At 41.8% G+C, this 19800-nt stretch overlaps 2 protein-coding genes across 5 annotated transcripts in view; both read right to left on the minus strand.

Annotated features, from left to right (window-relative positions):
• Positions 1-19800, minus strand: part of LOC144987890 (uncharacterized) — a 461750-nt gene that overhangs the window by 316866 nt on the left and 125084 nt on the right. The gene's annotated exons all lie outside the window — the stretch shown is intronic.
• LOC144986943 (uncharacterized) overlaps positions 1-19800 on the minus strand; it is a 239117-nt gene that overhangs the window by 13899 nt on the left and 205418 nt on the right. For 3 of the 4 annotated variants that reach the window (XR_013650815.1, XR_013650814.1, XM_078935704.1), the window contains exon 2: positions 4771-5319. The exons of the other annotated variant lie outside the window; for it this stretch is intronic. Coding sequence is in view for 1 of the 3 variants with exons in the window: in XM_078935704.1 (XP_078791830.1) it covers positions 4771-5319 (549 nt within the window). In the remaining 2 variants the exon portion in view is untranslated. The remainder of the gene's footprint in view (positions 1-4770; positions 5320-19800) is intronic. 4 annotated transcript variants of the gene reach the window in all.

Below are 19800 nucleotides of genomic sequence, written 5' to 3' on the forward strand. Positions count from 1 at the left end.
GCGTCAGTCAGCAGCCGGACACACAGAGAGAGCAGTGACGTCATCGCCCCGCCTCCCCTCTGCTAATGCTTTTTCTAAATGAATATTGCGACAATGTGCGCGGGGTGGATGTGAAAAAGCAAATGCAATCCACTCTTTGCATTTTCATTTTAATTATGACACAGAATAAGCGGTTTTAAGTATAAAATGAAAAAGCATTTTGAAATATTGCTTTTTCTTTTTAATTTTGAGTCAAAAAATGCAGCTACATTTTGAAAATTAAAAAGCATTTCTGTTAATCCATTTTAATTGTCAAATTAGACATTTCTAAATGAATTTTGATACACATTTACCATGGACCTTGTTGAAAATGAAATGTCAAATACCATTTTCATTTTAATTTTAATTAAGTGACAGAATAAGCTGTATTGAGGAAGGAAATGAAGAAGCATTTTGGTGAATTGCTTTTTCATTTTATTTTTGAGTCAAAAAATGCTTTTTCATTTTGAAAATGATAAAGCATTTCTGGTTTTGACTTTGCTTTTTATTTATGTTACAGAATTGCTTCGATAGTAGCGGTCTCCGTGGAGTAATTGGCTCTAAAGCCAAACTGCATAGGATGGAGAGAATAGAGTGTGGTGTCGAGGTGGTTTATAATTTGTTTAGCTACCAGTTTTACTGCAATGTTTGACACTGCCGGAAGAATGCTAATGGGTCTGTAGTTGGACATGGAATGAAGGTCTCTACTCTTAAAAATGGGAGAGACAATGGCTGGTTTCCAAGTGCTCGGGAATGTTTTTTGTGAGAGGGATAGAGTGGACCTATTTCCTCATCCGGGTGATTTTACACTACTGCGCATGCCCAAATTATTCATTCAGACCGAAAGTGTGAGCCATGGGAACGTTTGTTCTAATCGGAAAAAGGTTTTCTGTGCCCATGTGCACGGGTGAATTTTAACCTGACCATTGATCCGATCAAGATATTCTGCCCATGTAAACGCGGCTAGTGAAACACTGTCTATGCGTGACGTAAACCAGAGCAGTAGTAACACACGATCGGAATGAACTGTTTACATGAACAACTATCGGATAAACGATCGGTATAACCCACCTATCTCCATCGGAAAGAAATTTTTATCCGAACGAGTCTATTCCGAACGGTGTGTTTACATGATGCATTGTCTTTCCGATCAGGCGTTCTGTAAGATTACTTTTGCCCATGTAAACGCAGCTAGTGATTTCAACTGCTTGAATCTGCTGCTGTGAATCACAGCACACTACAACTGAGTGAACTACAAACACATTTCAAAAGAAAAAAAAAGATGTTTTTTTCCCCTGACTTTTAATGAGAAGTGATCTCTTGAGGTGTAAACGGAGACACGGCAGCGAGACGGCTGCCAAGAGGCCGTTGTCAACAAAGTGCAATATCTGAGGAAAGACCATTCTGTGACAATCTATCATCTCTCTAAAACAAATGAATTTCTACATTTATAAGGCTGAAGTAATGAAGCTGGTGAAAAATAAGTTTTTTAAGGAGAAAATAATCGACTTGGAAACTTTATGGAAATCTTGCTTCACATGGTAAAAACAGAGTAAGACTTTAATACACAGGACATGTTCATTTTTATGTTGTGTTTAATTTTATGACCCACCCTTAACAAAAGGGTAAAGGAAACAGCAGGTTGCAGTAATAATAAATACAGTTTGGCATCTTGGAACTGCAGGGGCTTGAACAGAACAGAAAATAAATAAACAGGTTATGAATAAGATAAAGGATATTGTGTCTAAAATTGTTTTCCTCCAGGTGACTCACACTCTGGAAAAAAGATAATGTCAAAATAAGCAGAAGATGGCAGGGGCCTTTATATTAAGCATCTCATATCTCAAGAGCACGTGGCGTAATCACACTCATTCATAAATCTGTTCCCTGTCAAGTCCTAAAGGTCATTAAAGATACATTTGGCAGATTTCTGATTCTTCAAGGTTCCATTCTAAAAGAGTCCATCAACCTGGTGAATGTCTATGGGCCTAACATAGATGATGACCAATTTTTAACAAACCTCTTTTTAACCATTTTTTCACTACCAGGTAATAGTATCATAGGAGGAGACTGGAATTTTGTCTCGGATCCCTCTTTGGATAGATCGTTTGGATCTGACCAACCTCACCAAAAAAGTAGGAATGCTATACAGAATTTCATGAAGGAATTAAAAATGGTAGATATCTAGCACCACACAAGACCCAAAGATATTGAATATTTTTGTTATTCTAAAACATATGGCTCATACTCTCGCATAGATTACTTTTTAATTTCAGCAGAGCTACTATCCAATTTAAAACAATGTTTTTATGACAGTATAACAATCTTGGACCATGTAGCATTTTGCACTCGCATATTAATCTCAAAATGGATCCACCCAGGTGGCGTCTGGATCTAAAATGGCTTAAGAATAAAAATTTTGTTGAATTTGTAGGGACTAAAAAAGATGAATATTTTACTATGAACACTACTCAAACTTCAGCCAGTGTAAGATGGAAGGCATTTAAAGCTGTTTTAAGAAGGCATATAATGTCCTATACTTCATCAAAATCAAGAGAATTGTGAAAAAGAAGAATAGATTTAGAAAGAGAAAGTGTATAAAAATAAAGATCAGCAAGCTGAAAAAGAATTAGAAATTTTGAGAACTGAGTATAAGGAATCAACAGATCTTGCAGCTTCAGATATCTTGAGGTTAAATTAAACTTTCTATTAACAAGGAGACAAACCTGGAAAGATCTTAGCCTGGCAAATATAACAGTTGGAGGCCCAAAAAACATAACTTCAATAATTAACAAAAATGGAACGACTATAGTGGACCCAAAGGAAATAAATACTGAATATAAAAACTTATTCTGCAATTTTTATAACTCTTTTGAAAATGTAAACCATGAAGCTCAAAAAGCATTTCTTGACAGATTGCATATACCTGTCATCCCAGAGGATTTCAAACCACACGCCTTAGAAAATACACGAAAGAGAGCTGGACTTGACGGGTTTCCGGTAGACTTTTATAACAAAATTTCAACATAAAATCCTAAAAACAATGTCAGACATGCTTCAAGAATCATTTCACAAGGCGCCCTTCCTAAATCTATGACCGGTGCTCTAATCATTCTACTACCTAAGCCAGGAAAGCCAAGTAATAAATGTGAAAACATGAGACCTATAAGTTTACTAAACTGTGACGTTAAAATACTATGTGAAATTTTGGCTATGCATCTGCAGAATACTCTCCCCCATGTTGTTCATAGAGATCAGAATGGTTTCGTTTTAGGTCGCCACGGCTTGCACAATGTTCGTAGAGTGTTAAATATCATCCATGGGGTGGAAGACACTGCGGATCAGGCCCTGCTTTCTTTGGATGGAGAGAAAGTCCTTTTATTAGGTCGAATGGCGTTTTCTTTTCAGCGTTTTAGCAAGATTTGGCTTTGGTGAAACATTTCACAAATGGCTTCAGTTACTTTACACAAATCCAACTGCTGAAATTTTAACAAATGAAAATGTCTCTGCTCCTATTGGAATTAAACGTGGGTGTCGGCAGGGATGCTCTTTGTTCCCTCTGCTGTTCACCCTGGCAATAGAGCCATTTGCCATAGCAGTACATGCTCATCCAACCATCTCTGGGATTATGATTAATCACGTAGAACATAGACTGTCATTGTACGCAGATGATATAATTTTTTTATCTCTCCAACTTAGACTCATCTGTACCTGCTCTTCTGCAATTAATTGAAGAGTATGGTCACATATCTGGCTACACCATAAATAAATCTAAATTGTCCATTTTACTGCTGAACGACAATAAAAATTAAAGGCCACCAACAGTCATAAATAATTTCCGCTCAGTCCATTCGTTTACATACTTAGGTTTAAACATTTTTCCAAACATAGCAGTAACAGTTCAAAATAATTATGACTTTATAACAAAAGAAATAAATGACAGTATTAATAGATGGATGCAGCGTCCTACATCACTGATCGGTCGAATTAATGTATACAAAACGAACATTTTACCAAAATTACTGTATGTTTTTCGAAATATCCCCCTGCCACCGCTTGACGGCTGGATCAAAACTATAAAACAAATGATTATTTGACAGTTTGACAGAGAAATCTGCTGAAAAAAACTGAACAACAGTGGCTCAGGCGGTTGAGCGGGTCGTCCAATGATTGAAGAGTCAGCGGTTCGAACCCCGCTCCCATCAGCCAAATGTTGTTGTGTCCTTGGGCAAGACACTTCACCCTCCTTGCCTCCAGTGTGGCTCCATTGGTGTGTGAATGTGCATGAATGATCCCGGTGATGGTCAGAGGGGCTGTAGGCCCAAACTGGCAGTCACGCCTCTCTGAGTCTGCCCCAGGGCAGCTGTGGCTACATCAGTAGCTTACCATCACCAAGTATGAATGAGAAGCGAATGAATAAGGAACACACTGTAAGCGCTTTGGGCGTCTTGAAAATCCAATCGATTATTATTACAGACTTCTTTATCTGCTAACAATTTTCTCTTTGATCCGTTAAGGTTTCCCGTTTGTCGTTAGCTGGAGGGACTAACTAATACCATATGATTTGAAGAATGTTGTCGGCTGCACTGACCAACAATGTCTTCTGTTTTTTCAACTGGAAGGGACAGAAGAGACTCTTCCAAGACACGCTGTTGATGGACTGCATGTTTGGAGAGCTTGAAGCTCAAGATAGAACCGTTGTTGAAGTGAACATACCGATAGTGTGAAGATGAAGATCAGAGTCACACTGACCTGCTGACATGTGAGAGCTGTCCACACTTTGGACAGGACTTCTGTCCCTCCTCTTCCTCTTATCTCTGTTCTGTGGGTCTGTCTCTTCATCGGTAGTTGATGTTGATTCTGTCTCTTCATCTTTAGTTGATGTTGATTCAGTCTCTTCATCTGTAGTTGATGATGATTCTGTCTCTTCATCTGTAGTTGATGTTGATTCTTCATGTTGGTTTCCTTCTTCATCCTGACTATCAGTTACATTAAAGCTCTGGTGATTGTTTAGATCTGCTTCACTGTTCTCATCTTCCTCATAAGTAGGAATCTCCATCAAGGTATCAGTCTCCTGCTTCAGATCAATCTGATCTTCATCCTGACTGATGCAGAGCTCCCCTGGTTCCTCTTTCATCTTTGGAGGTTCTGGTTCCTCCTGTTCTTCTTTAATCTGAGGAGGTTCTGGTTCCTCCTGTTCTTCTTTAACCTGTGGAGGTTCTGGTTCCTCCTGTTCCACTCTGAAGTTCCTCTGCTGGTTGCATTGATCTTCCTCTTCAGTCATCCAATGCTGGGGGAGGACTGCAGGGACACAAACACAACAAGGAGAATTTTATACGTTTCCAGGACTTTTGGGTTTTTTCAAGCATCAATAAACTCTGTAATCATTGGAAAAAATGTCTGAGGAGTCTGGAGGACCAGAAGAGACTCATTGAAATAAATAAATTGAATATAAAATAATTGAATAAATTCATTCATTCATTTAAAATGTCAATAAAAAAATAAAATAAATTTAAAAAATCATGACACTTTATGGTCCAGTGTGGGACAAATTAAAATAAATACAATGCTCAGCTGCACGGTGGAGCAGTGGTTAGCGCTCGTGCCTCACAGCAAGAAGGCCCCCGTTTCACCTGAAACAGAACATCGATGGGGGACCTTTCTGTGTGGAGTTTGCATGTTCTCCCAGTGCACGCGTGGGTTCTCCTAGGGATCTCCGGCTTCCTCCCACCGTCCAAAAACATGCTTCATAGGTTAAATGGCAACTCTGAATTGTCCCTAGGTGTGAGTGTGAGAATGAATGGATGTGTGTGTGGATTGTGGACATTTACCCTCCAGCGCCCCCTCCTTATCCTTCACCCAAAGTCCCTCCAACACGGCCTTCATCCAAACCCCCTCCAACACGCCCCCTCCGTCGTTGACCCAAATCCCGTCCAGCTCCCACTCCTCCCGGTCCATCACCCAAACTACCCTCAACTCAACCTCTCCTGCGCGCCTCTAGAGGTGCTATTCCCCGGAGCTAGGATGAAACGGGCCCCCAGTGTCCTAGGAAAGGTTATGTCAAACTGGGGCCCTGTGATGAACAGCTTCCTTCTGGTGCTATACCTGTAGTTGCACCACGTAGAATGCAAAAAAGGGCAGTTAGATTGTCCAATCAAAGAAATCTAGTTCACATCCCTTGCAAGAAGGTTTTGACCAGTCCCAAGGAAACTAAGCTCAAACTTGCTGCACTCAATGTCAGATCTTTATGCAACAAATCATTTTTAATCAATAATATTATCTCTTCTTTTAATCTTGATTTTATGTTATTAACTGAAACATGGCTTGACAAAAACACAGGAAACATAGTTCTAGTCGAATCAACTCCCCCCAACTACAAACATGAATCGGAAATAAGAGAAAATAGGGTGGAGGCGTTTCTGCACTGTTTAGAGATAATATTGCAACCCGCAGACTATCATTTGGTGTGTTTTCATCATTTGAGTATGTGTCCTTTAAGATTGAGCTAAATCAAACTCCTCCCTTACTCTGCATAGTCATGTACAAACCTCCTCAGCACAGCCAAAGTTTTATTGATGATTTCACTGAAATGCTCTCAGTTGTGTGCACAGACTTTGATGGTCTAGTCATTACAGGTGATTTTAATGTTCATGTTGATAATGTCAATGACAGAAATGCAAAAGAGCTCAATGCTGTCCTTGAAACCTTTGGTCTAATTCAGCATGTGAGTTGCCCCACCCACAGCAGAGGGCACACTCTGGACCTGCTCATCACAGGGGGGTTTATTATTTACAATGTCAGTGTGGTTGATGTCGCCCTCTCTGATCATTTCTGTGTATTCTTTGACCTGTCTGTTGCTCCCAAACCACCGCCTGGCCCTGCAGTTGTCCAAAGGAGACAAATAAATGAGAGCACTAGGGCACAGTTTGTAGAAATGATAAACCCTGAAAACGTCTCTGGTGCCAATGTTGATGAAATACTGAATTCTGTTACTTCTAGCATCTTGAATGTTCTGGATGCCATTGCCCTTATGAAAGTTAAATTGAGAAAACATAGACAGAAAGCTCCCTGGAGGAATGATGATCTAGTCAGGGCACAGAAACAACAGTGCCGCAGAGCCGAGCGAAAGTGGCGCAAGTCAAAACACCAGGTTCCTTATGGAATATATAAGGCGGAGTTGTACGCTTACAACCAGATCTTATGCAGAACAAGGGAAAGGTACTTCTCTGAAATAATTGGAAGTTGCAGCAGCAACTCTCGTACCCTGTTCACAACAGTTAACAGATTAACTAACCCTCCAACCCAGCTACCAATAGAACTGGTTTGTACACCTAAATGTAATGAGTTTGCTGTATTTTTCAATGACAAGGTTCAGGGCATTAAAAAAGCCATCAATTCCACAACACATAACTATCCAACGGCCACCTACTCACTCTAAGCTGACTCACTTTGTACCTGTCACTGACCAAATTGTCCAAGAGACCCTCACCCGTCTGAGCTCGTCTACATGCTGCCTTGATGTGTTACCCACTAGATTTCTAAAGTCTGTCTTGAACAGTGTGTTGCCATCAATTACTCAAATAGTTAACATGTCTCTTCAATCTGGAATATTTCCAGAGGCCTTAAAAACTGCAGTCATTAAACCCCTCCTGAAAAAGAGCGGTCTTGATCCCACTGTACTGAATAATTACAGACCTATCTCTAATCTGCCATTTTTAGGAAAAGTCCTTGAAAAAGTTGTCTACCAACAGCTCACTGACTTTCTCTTATTAAACAATTCGTTTGATGTTTTCCAGTCAGGTTTTAGACCCCATCATAGCACAGAAACTGCTCTTATCAAGGTAACCAATGACATCCGCCTGAACACTGATGATGGAAAAATCTCTGTCTTAATCCTGCTAGACCTGAGCGCTGCCTTTGATACTGTTGATCATGGGATCCTTTTGCACAGACTCCAAGACTGGGTTGGCATCTCTGGATCTGCCCTAAGTTGGCTCAAGTCTTATCTAGAAGACAGGAAATATTTTGTTGAAATTGGGAGTTGTGTCTCAGACTACATGGGCTTGAATTGTGGTGTGCCCCAGGGATCGATCCTGGGACCCCTTCTGTTCAACCTCTACATGCTGCCACTAGGGCAGTTAATACGCAGTAATAACATTTCTTATCACAACTATGCAGATTATACTCCGATCTATGTGTCACTGACAACAGGTGAATATGGGCCAGTGGATTCACTCAACCACTGCCTCCAACAGATCGCGTGGATGCAGAACAACTTTCTCCAGCTAAACTCAGACAAGACCGAAGTTATTGTTTTTGGCCCACAGAAACAAAGAGAAATTGCCAGCAGCTACCTTCATTCTCTGTCTCTTAAACCCTCAAATCAAGTCAGAAATCTAGGGGTAATCATGGACTCTGACCTGAACTTTAACAGCCATATCAAGTCAGTAACATCAGCGGCATTTTACCACCTGAAAAACATTGCCAAAATCAAAAACATAATCTCAAAGCGAGACCTGGAGATACTTATCCATGCATTTGTCTCCAGTAGGTTAGACTACTGTAACGGCCTGCTCACCGGCCTCTCCAAACGAGCTGTAAAACAGCGTCAGTACATCCAGAATGCTGCTGCTCGAGTCCTGACCAAAACCAGGAAGTATGATCACATTAGTCCTGTGCTCAGGTCTTTGCACTGGCTCCCTGTACCTCAAAGAATAGACTTCAAAGCAGCTCTGCTTGTGTACAAGTCTCTCCATGGCCGCGCACCAAAGTACATCTCTGACATGCTAGTGCCATATGAACCATCTCGTACTCTGAGGACCTCAGGGACCGGCCTCCTGTTGATTCCCAGAGTCAGAACTAAACAAGGGGAATCAGCGTTTCAATATTCTGCAGCTAAAATCTGGAACAGCCTCCCTGAAGGCGTAAGACAGGCCTCTTCTGTGTTCATGTTCAAATCTAGACTTAAAACATTTCTGTTTAGCCGTGTATATGACTGAAAGGTCCTATCTGCACCTTTCTTTCTTTCCGTTCTTTTTAAATGTTTTTTTTCCTTTTCTTTTAAAGTAAATTTTATGTTGATTATTTCTATGATGTATTGTGATTTTAATGCATTTTTCTGTTTTGTGAAGCACCTTGAATTACTTTGTGTACGAATTGTGCTATACAAATAAACTTGCCTTGCCTTGCCTTGCCTTACCCTGCGACAGACTGGAGACCTGTCCAGGGTGCCCCCTGCATTCGCCCACAAGTGGCCGGGATAGGCTCCGGCAGCCCAGTGACCCCGAAAGGGGAAAACGGAATAGAAAAAGGAATGAATGAATGAATGAATGAATGAATGAATGAATGAATGAATGAATGAATGAATGAATGAATGAATGAATGAATGAATGAAAACAATGCTCAGCATAAATGAATACACCTTACTAAATGTGTCAGAAAACCTTTAACTTCCTTTCAGAATCAACATTTTCTGTGAAATACTAAATTACAAAATACTCCTACAAAGGTGGGTCATTGATTGCAAACAGGATCTCTTAATTTACATACAAAAAATTGATTTCCTAACAAATTAAATCAAACCCATGTTGCAAAAATGAGTACACCTCAGTCATAGTCTTATGACAAAAGACAAACTCAAGACTACAAATTTCTAATTAACAGGCATCCAACCACAGTTGAGTCTGATGACTTATTTAAGAGGTGTCCAGCACACAGGTGACCATAAAAGGGCATTTCTTAAAGAACAGCCCTTCCCATTTCATGCTGTCAGCAATGGCTCCCCATGGAAAAGAAATGTCACCAAATCTGAGAAAGGAAATCCTTTCTTTGCACAAAAAAGGTGAGGGCGTCCGGGTGAACATGGCTGGCTAGAGGTTGTGTCTGTGCTGAGCTCCCGCTACCACCAAGCTTATTAAGCAGCAAAACGGAATTCTGTCAACATTACAACCCAGAATACGTGCCTGTTCATTATCTTAAATACTTCAAGCGTAAAACTTTAAACATTTAACGACGGACAATGTCAAAACAAACTAAAATTCAACCAAAGAAAGTGACGCCCGCCATGACTGCTAGCGCTAGCCAAACGGAGGAGCTGGCAGGCGACCAGATTTCAGCAGAGACTTCGGCTCTCATTCGTGAGGTGACCCGAAGCTTTACAGAGATAATGGAGCAGAAATTCTCTAGGCTCTCGGAGACAATCTCCTCTACGCTGGAAAGTAATACTACTCGCATTACTGCGGCAGAACAGAGGGTTTCTGATGTGGAGGACACGGTCGCCGAGTTGGCCGGGAGGTTAACCGATGCAGAGAAGAAAATCAAGGCAATGGAGAATGCTTTGGATGACGTGGAGAACAGAAGCAGACGGGAAAACATCCGCATTATCAACCTGAAGGAAGGTACTGAGGGTAAAAACCCCATTGAGTTCTTTGAAAAATGGTTACCCTCACTGCTCGGCTTGGATAAGAGCCCCAATGCTGAAGCCCGTATTAAAGTGGACCGCGCGCACCGCAGCCTGGCGCCCCGCGGTGCGCGCCCGGTGATAATTAAACTCCACAATCCCAGAGACAAGCAGCGGATCATGTCAGCAGTGAAAACGTCGCCCAGGCTTCAATATGAAGGACAACAACTCTTCATACACCAGGATCTTTCTGTAGCAGTTCGGGAGAAAAGGCGCGGCTTCAACGACACCTGCCGGTCCCTGATTGAAAGAGGCATTCGATTTAACATGCGCTACCCAGCTACGCTTGTCATCACCCATAACGGCATTGAAAAGAAGTTCACGTCGCCGGGGGACGCACAAAGCTTCATCAACGCTCTAGACTGAAGTAAGATTGAGACTAAGCCGGTTTATGCTTTCTGACTAAAACAAAGTTTAATAACAAGCAATAACTTTGCCTAAACTACACAAGTGCTTACAGATGAGGGTGATGTTTATGTCCACGTGTGCATGCATATATGCATATTTGAGGGAGGGGGGGAAAAAAGGGGTCATAGAACTGTTAATGGGTCCGTGGACTTTGTTTCAGGCATGTGTGAAGGGTTAACTTTTTGTCCTGATTCAATATTATGTTTTATAATTGACAGCATCTAGATTATGTTTTTGCTTGGTGGGGTGGAGGTGGGATAATTATTTTTCCTGTAGAGTGGAGACTGCTTTTGGCTACACCTGGTTCTGTTATACCACCTGTTGGGTGGCTTTTTATGTTGCAAATAGATTTTCTCAAATATTTGCTTTACTACTGACTTATGTTTTGCTGGTTCTGTGTGTTCTTTTTTGGCCATCAAGGAATGATGGTACTGTTCTTTCCAGCACAGCTGACTTGGCGTATTGGTCAACATGGACAGCACATCCCTTTTTTCTCTATGATGGGTTTCAGTTACTCAGGGTTACTTTACTGTATGATGTAACTGTCTGTTTTGCTAATAAGTAACACAAAAATCACAACTCTCAATGTCAAGGGAATTAATCATGTCATTAAGAGGCGAAAAGTCCTGTCTATGCTTAAGAAAGACGGGGTGCAGATTGCATTGTTACAAGAGACCCATCTGACCAACTTGGAACATTTAAAACTGAAACGAGACTGGGTAGGTCAAATTTATTATTCCTCTTTTAACTCTAAAAGCAGAGGTGTGGCAATATTAATCCATAAAAATTTAGCTTTAACTGTGGATAAAGTGATACAGCACGCAGATGGCCGTTACATCTTGGTTACAGGTCTGTTATATGGAGAAAAAATCCTATTAGGGAGTGTTTATGCACCTAACACCTTTGATAGCTCGTTTTACTCAAAATTTTTGGCAGAAGTCAGCTCAGTATCTTCAACTCACATACTAATTGGCGGTGACTTTAATTGTGGATTAACACCCAGCACAGATTATAATCCACCTAAGACTCAGGCACCCTCAAGAATGACAAGGGCTACAGTTGAACTGTGCTCAGATCTGGGTCTTTTTGATGCCTGGAGAATCTGTAACCCACGTACTAAAGATTTCACCTTCTTTTCACGCCCTCATCTCTCTTTGACTTTTTATTTGTTTCGAGATCAGTCCTGGATAGAACCCGGGTATGCTCAATCAATCCGTGTGTTCTTTCAGACCACTCATCGGTATCAATGGAATTTTTACCACCCTATCTTGACCCTTTATCCAGACATTGGCGTTTAAATCCAACTCTCCTTAATGATCCTTTATTTGTTAAATATTTAGAGGACCAGTGGAAGCTTTACATCTCCAAAAATGACCTACCTGAGGTCAGTGCCTCCACTCTATGGGAAGCAGGTAAAGCATATCTCAGAGGCTCCATCATCTCTTATACTGCAGCAAAAAAGAAAAAAACCCTGGCCAGACAGTTAGAACTTGAACAACTCATTGCTACTCTAGAGAGGGATTTTAAACAGTCCCGTGCCATAGTGGTGCTCGGAAAACTCGATGCTGCTAGATCAGCTCTGGACCAACTACTGACTCAGAATGCACAAACGGCAATATTCTATGCAAAACACAGACTATTTGATTCAGGTAATAAACCAGGACGCCTTCTTGCCCGACTGGCACAAGGGAAAAACAGATCCTCTGTGATATCTTCCCTCAAAGACAAAAAAAACAACCTGCACTTTGAAACCAAACAAATAAGTAAAATCTTAAAAGAATATTTTCAAGAACTGTACTCTTCCGAATATCAAGAAGCTGTCAGCCCCCCTGAAGACTTTCTTGACCATATTAATCTTCCAACAGTATCTGAACAAGACAGATCAGACCTTTGCAGACCTATAAAGACTAAGGAGGTCATAGAGGCAATTAAATCTTTAAAGGCTGGAAAAGCCCCTGGCCCAGACGGATTTGGGGCTGATTTTTACAAAAAAATGGCCAAACATATAGCACAACCATTATTAAATATGTATTTGGAAGCCTTTAGGCGGGACTCGCTCCCACCCACACTGAATCTTGCCCACATTACCCTAATTCTGAAAGAAAACAGACCTCCAGATCTATGTACCTCCTATAGACCAATCAGTCTGCTTGGTGTTGACTGTAAAATTTTATCAAAAATCTTGGCGAGGAGACTAGAGGGGGTTCTGCCATCACTGGTGAAGTCTGACCAGACAGGATTTATCAAGGGCAGATACTCCCACTCAAATGTACGTCGCCTTTTAAATGTTCTGCAATTTTCACAAAACACAAACTACAGGGCTTTAGCAATCTCATTAGATGCTGAGAAGGCGTTTGACCGGGTGGAGTGGGAGTACCTATTCAAGATTCTTGACAGGTTTGGTTTGGGTTCTGAATTTGGTCGGTGGGTGAAATTACTATACAGGGCACCAGCTGCAAGGATACTGGTTAACGGTTCAGTTTCTGACATGTTTCCCCTGGGCAGGGGAACACGTCAGGGATGCCCGCTGTCCCCCTTATTATTTGCGCTTGCATTGGAGCCATTAGCGGAAGCCATAAGAACCAATCCTAAGATTTCCGGGGTCAAATTAGGAGTTACGGAGTACAAAATCTCCCTGTATGCCGATGACGTGCTATTATTTCTTACTAACCCAGTGACATCGATCCCAGTGTTAACCGCAATTATTGGCAAATTTGGTCAGCTCTCCGGGTACAAAATTAATTTTGATAAATCTGAAGCTTTGTTCTTGGGGGATCAAAAACAGTGGGTTCCTCCATTAGACTTTCCATTTAGGCGGTCAAGCACTGGCTTTACCTATTTGGGTATCAGAGTTAGTGCAAATATTGCTGAACTATACAAATTAAATTTTGGTCCAGTTCTGGCCTCGGTGAAAAGGGACCTTAATAGGTGGTTTGACCTCCCATTGTCGTGGCTAGGTAGAATAAGTTTGATAAAAATGAATATTCTGCCTAGGGTACTATATCCTATGCAAATGTTACCTCTCAAAATTAATAGGAAAACATTCTCAGAACTGGAGAAATGCTTATCTAAGTTTATCTGGCATGGGAAGAAACCTAGATTGAAAATTAGGACTTTACAACTGCCATATGAGAGGGGGGGTCAGGCTCTTCCTAATTTTTTATTTTATTTCTGGGCTTGTCATGCACGAATAGTGTCGGGGTGGTTACACGCTTTTTTACATCAGGGGGAGTTAGCTGTGGACAGTTGGTGTTGTGACCCATTGTCACCTCTCAGTCTCTTATTCACAGATGTAGTTGGTCTCCCAGTTGAGGTTAAGAACAATAATGTTATGCTCACTACAATTAAGGTTTGGCGTGACATTGTGACTTTTTGTGGACGAAGGAAGTTTTCTAGTGCAATGCAACCTCTAATTAAAAATAAAGCTTTCCCACCAGGTATAAGCTTTAGTATATATGACCAATGGTACACTAAGGGCTTAAGATTTGTAAGTAACCTTTTTGAAAAAGGTGATTTTATGTCTTTTAGACAAATTCAAAGTAAATATAATATCCCACAGAAACACTTTTTTGGCTTTCTCCAAGTGAGACACTTTGTAAAATCATCTCTCACCTTTCCAGCTGATCAACCTATATTGAATTCCCTTGAAAACTTCCTTATTAAATTTAATGACGATGCCACAACCAAAAAGAACTTTATTTCACTTTTTCACGAACAATTAATGCTTTTAAACCACCTCTCAACTGGAGGAACTAGGATTCTTTGGAGCCGGGATTTGGGAGTGGAGCTCAGTAGTAAAACGTGGTCTAAAGCTTTTGTATCTGCCAAGACAGTATTCACCTGCAACAGACTTAGAGAAAATCAATATAGAATTCTGCACAGACTTCAATACACTCCACAGCTTCTGCATAGATTAAATCCTCAATCTTCCCCTCTTTGTATAAAATGTAAAACTGGTTTAGGAACATACTATCACTGCATCTGGCAATGTCCTTTGATCATTAGATTCTGGAAAAATATTGTAACAGAAGTCAGTTGTATTTTTCATAAAACAATCCCTCTGAACCCAGTGTTGTTTCTTCTTGGCGTGTCAGTGGAGAGACCACCTCTATCTGGTCAGGAGATGGTTTTATTACAGAAGCTTTTACACCTGGCGAGACGATGCATACTGCTGCAGTGGATTCAGGGACAACCTCCTTCTGTCACACAGTGGTACAGAGAGGCATTCAAAGTTCTTCCTATGGAACGCCTCAGTGCCCTCTTAAAGGGCAACTCTGATGCTTTTTATAAATTATGGAAGCCTCTGCTTGATCATCTTCCTGGTGATTTAGTCAACATTCTTTATAAAGGCAGTCCAAATGTTGTCCTCTGATTGAACTAATGATGACTAGGTTCCCCATGACATAATTTATGTCATCATTTATTTACTAGTTGTATGTAACTGGCTGATGTGTTGCCTCCGTGCTGTGACTTTGTTGTGCTGGAAATGTTCTTGTTTTTATTTTATTTTATTTTTGTTTTATTTTTAATGTTTTTTCTTCTCTCTTGTTTCTGTTTATTTTTCTCAAAATAACAATAAAAAATGTTAATACTAAAAAAAGGTGAGGGCTACAAGATCAGCAAAGCTTTACATATCAGTCAAATTTACTACTGCAAAAGTGATCCAGAAATTAGAGAAAGATGAAAGTGTCAACATCATACAGAGACGTCCAGGCTGTCCGTGCAAGCCAACATCTCGACAGGAGGGTCTTCTGATGAGAAGGGTTGAAGAAAACCACCATGAAAGTTCACTGCAGCAGTAGAAATCTAAACTGGAGACAGTTTCCCGTGACGCCATACGGCGCACACTGCAGAGGACATGGCATGCTTGGTTATCGTCCAGGAAGGAAGCCTCTCCTAAAGCCCGTCCACAAAAAAGCATGCCTAGAATTTACTAGGGCTCATCTGAAACAGATGAAGACTACTGAGACTCAATACTCTGGAGTAATGAGACAAAGATCACCATTGTCAAAACCAGTGGTTCTTAACCTGGGTTCGATCGAACCCTAGGGGTTCGGTGAGTTGGTCTCAAGGGTTCAGTGGAGCTCCTGTCACGGAGGCCAAGACACACAGACTCATCATGTCTGTACGCGATGGTATGCCCCGCTTGGCCATCACTGGCTGCAAATGATCACGTGACATTGCTTGGCCAATCAGTGCTGCGAGCACTCATGATTGATCCAACGTGTGAATGTTGTTGTGGTACGTCGTGTAATTACTTTTTTATATATTTTAATCCATACCAATAATGTTGAGCAAAAAAAAGTAAGTGGTTGGACAAATATGTACAATATGGATTCTCATGTATCACGGAACGGGATGGGAGTTAGGGTCCTATCTGTATAATTTGCAATGCCAAGTTGAGCAACTCTAGCCTCACACCGGCAAAACTAAAGGAACACTTTGAGAAGCTGCATGGAGATAGAGAATATAAGAACACAACACTTGCTGAATTCAAGGTTCAGAGAGCCAGATTTGATGATAAGGCCACTCTGCCTGCTCTTGGATTTGTTCCCATTAAAAAAACGATCCTCACAACATCATATAAAGTTGCGTACCTGATCGCAAAGCAGGGCAAGCCACACACCATTGGTGCAACACTTGTAAAACCAGATGTGTTAAAAATGGCGAATCTGATACTCGGAACAGCGGCCGAAGGGAAATAATCCCAAATTACTCTTTCAAATGACACCATCAGTGACAGGATAGAAAGCATGAGTAAAGACATCTGTTTGTTCTGCACAGTTCAAATTGTGCACCAGTAGAAAAACTATATGTCTTAAATTTGAAAAGAAAATCATATTTTATTTTACACCAAAGTAGGGTTCGGTTAATGCGCATATGAAACTGGTGGGGTTAAGAACCACTGGTCAAAACTAATGGTTTTAAAACTGTACAGCAGGGGTGCTCACACTTTTTTGGCGTGTGAACTACTTTTGAATCGACAATGTCTTGAAGATCTACCTATATATATATATATATATATATATATATATATATATATATATATATATATATATATATATATATATATATATACAGAGTTTGCGCTCAGTGAATTTAAACAAATGTCTGCAGCGACATATGCATCAGAGGATGTCCGTTCTGCATGTCAATATATAGCCAGATGTCCATACCTGAAGCACTGGAAACTGCCAAACAAAGGCTCCTAGCCTTGAGCAGCCGCCTAAAGAGTTACACAAGAGACAATGAAGCCAGACGAATAAACAGGCTCTTCGCAACTCAACCTGCAAAAGTGTACGCTCAGTGGCAGGGTCAAAACAGCCGAGCAGACCCACCAAGGCTGGAAACTGAACAGTACTGGAAAAGTATATGGGAGAGAGAGACAGCACATAACAGCAATGCACAGTGGCTGGTCTCTCTGAGAAAAGAAAAAGAACATAGCAACCTCCCTGAACAGAATCCAGTAACCATCACAGTGGCAGACATCCAAGGAAGAGTCTCAGGTATGAAAAACTGGACAGTACCTGGCCCTGACAAGATACATGCCTACTGGCTAAAGAAGCTTACCGCACTCCACGAGCGCCTGGCAGCACAAATGAACCAGCTGCTAAGAGATGGGACTCACCCCGAATGGCTAACAGAAGGGCGAACGATCCTGATCCAGAAGGATCCCTCAAAGGGTGCAGTCCCATCCAACTACCGGCCAATAACCTGTCTCTCCACAACATGGAAGCTCATGTCTGGCATCATTGCAACCAAGATAAATAGGCACATGGATCAATTCATGAGCAACACACAGAAGGGCATTGGTAGAGACTCCAGAGGAGCCAAACACCAATTCCTGGTCGACAGAACAGTCGCTCAAGACTGCAAGTCACGACATACCAACCTGTGCACAGCCTGGATTGATTACAAGAAGGCCTATGACTCAATGCCACACACATGGATCACTGAATGCTTGAAGCTGTACAACATCAACAGGACTCTAAGAGCCTTCATAGCAAACTCAATGAAGCTGTGGAAAACCACCCTTGAAGCCAATGGGAAGCCACTTGCACAAGTGTCCATCAAATGTGGGATATACCAAGGTGATGCTCTGTCCCCACTGCTGTTCTGCATAGGTCTGAACCCCCTCAGCCAAATAATCAACAAGACTGGCTATGGATACCGACTCAGAAATGGGGCCAACATCAGTCACCTCCTCTACATGGATGACATCAAGCTATATGCTAAGAGCGAGCGTGACATTGACTCCCTGATCCACACCACCAGGATCTGCAGTACTAACATTGGAATGCCATTCGGGCTCGAGAAATGCAGCCGGATGGTGACAGAGAGAGGCAAGGTAGTCCACACAGGAGGGGTCTCACTCCCAGAAGGAACAATAGCATCGAGGACAGTTACAAGTACCTTGGAATTCTGCAGGCAAATGGCAACCTCGAGCAGGCAACAAGGAAAGCTGCAACAGCTAAATACCTCCAACTGGTGAGGCAAGTCCTGAGAAGCCAGCTCAATGGCAAAAATAAACAGCTACGCACTGCCAGTTATCAGATACCCTGCAGGAATAATAAGATGGCCAAAGGAAGAGATACAGATCACAGATATTAAAACACGAAAGCTCCTCACCATGCATGGAGGGTTCCACCCCAAATCCAGCACCCATAGACTGTATGCTAGCCGCAAGGAAGGAGGCCGAGGACTAGTGAGCGTAGAAGCCACTATCCAGGATGAAACATCCAAGATGCATGAGTACATCAAGCTCAAGGCCCCAACTGTGACAGTGAATGTCTCAGGCAATGGAGAGCAGAGGATACAGTGCTGGAGGACAAATCCTCATGGGAGGACAAACCCCTGCATGGGATGTACCACCAGACCATAACTGAAGTGGCTGAGATCAAGAAGTCCTACCAATGGCTAGAAAGGGCTGGCCTACAGGACAGAACTGAAGCGCTCATCCTGGCTGCTCAGGAACAAGCCCTGAGCACCAGAGCGATAGAGGCTCAGATCTACCACACCAGACAAGACCCAAGGTGTAGGCTGTGCAAAGAGGCGCCTGAAACAATCCAGCACATAACTGCAGGATGTAAGATGCTGGCAGGTAAAGCATGCATGGAGCGCCACAATCAAGTGGCTGGAATAATATACAGGAACATGTGTGCAGAATATGGACTGGAAACACCTCCGAAGGTGGTAGAGAATGAGAGGGTAAAAATCCTGTGGGACTTCCAGATCCAGACTGATAGGATGGTAATGGCGAACCAACCAGACATTGTAGTGGTGGATAAAGAACAGAGGAAAGCCGTTGTGGTGGATGTGGCAGTGCCAAACGATGGGAACATCAGGAAGAAGGAACATGAGAAACGGGAGAAATACCAGGGACTCAGAGAAGAACTGGAGAAAGCCTGGAAAGTCAAGGTGACAGTGGTGCCTGTGGTAATTGGAGCACTCGGGGCAGTAACCCCCAAGCTGTAGGGGTGGCTACAACAGATACCTGAAAAGACCTCAGACCTCTCAGTCCAGAAATGCGCAGTGCTAGGAACAGCTAAGATACTGCGCAGGATCCTCAAGCTCCCAGGCCCCTCTGGTAGAGGACCCGAGCTTGGAGGAGAAACCACCCGCAGAGGGTGAGAGGGGCGTTTTAATATATATATATAAAAAATACTATTAGTAAATGTTTGTTAGTTATGTTTATTATAACATTATTGTTTATGTACTGATGATTAAGAACACAGTAAGATTAGACAAAGATACTATTGTATTAACAGATGAGGCGTTTTATTACAAAGACAGAAAGCAGCAACCATCATATGTCATGCTCTGCTGTAAACCGTGCAATGGGGGGAGCATCATGGCGTTTCAAAGGCGCTGCTGGCTCTGTACGAAGTGCGTGTCTTGGACATAACAGCTTCCTT

Source organism: Oryzias latipes, chromosome 2 (genome assembly GCF_053564925.1).
Source record: "Oryzias latipes strain Hd-rR chromosome 2, Olatipes_Hd-rR_3.1".
In the NCBI taxonomy this organism is placed as follows: domain Eukaryota; kingdom Metazoa; phylum Chordata; class Actinopteri; order Beloniformes; family Adrianichthyidae; genus Oryzias; species Oryzias latipes.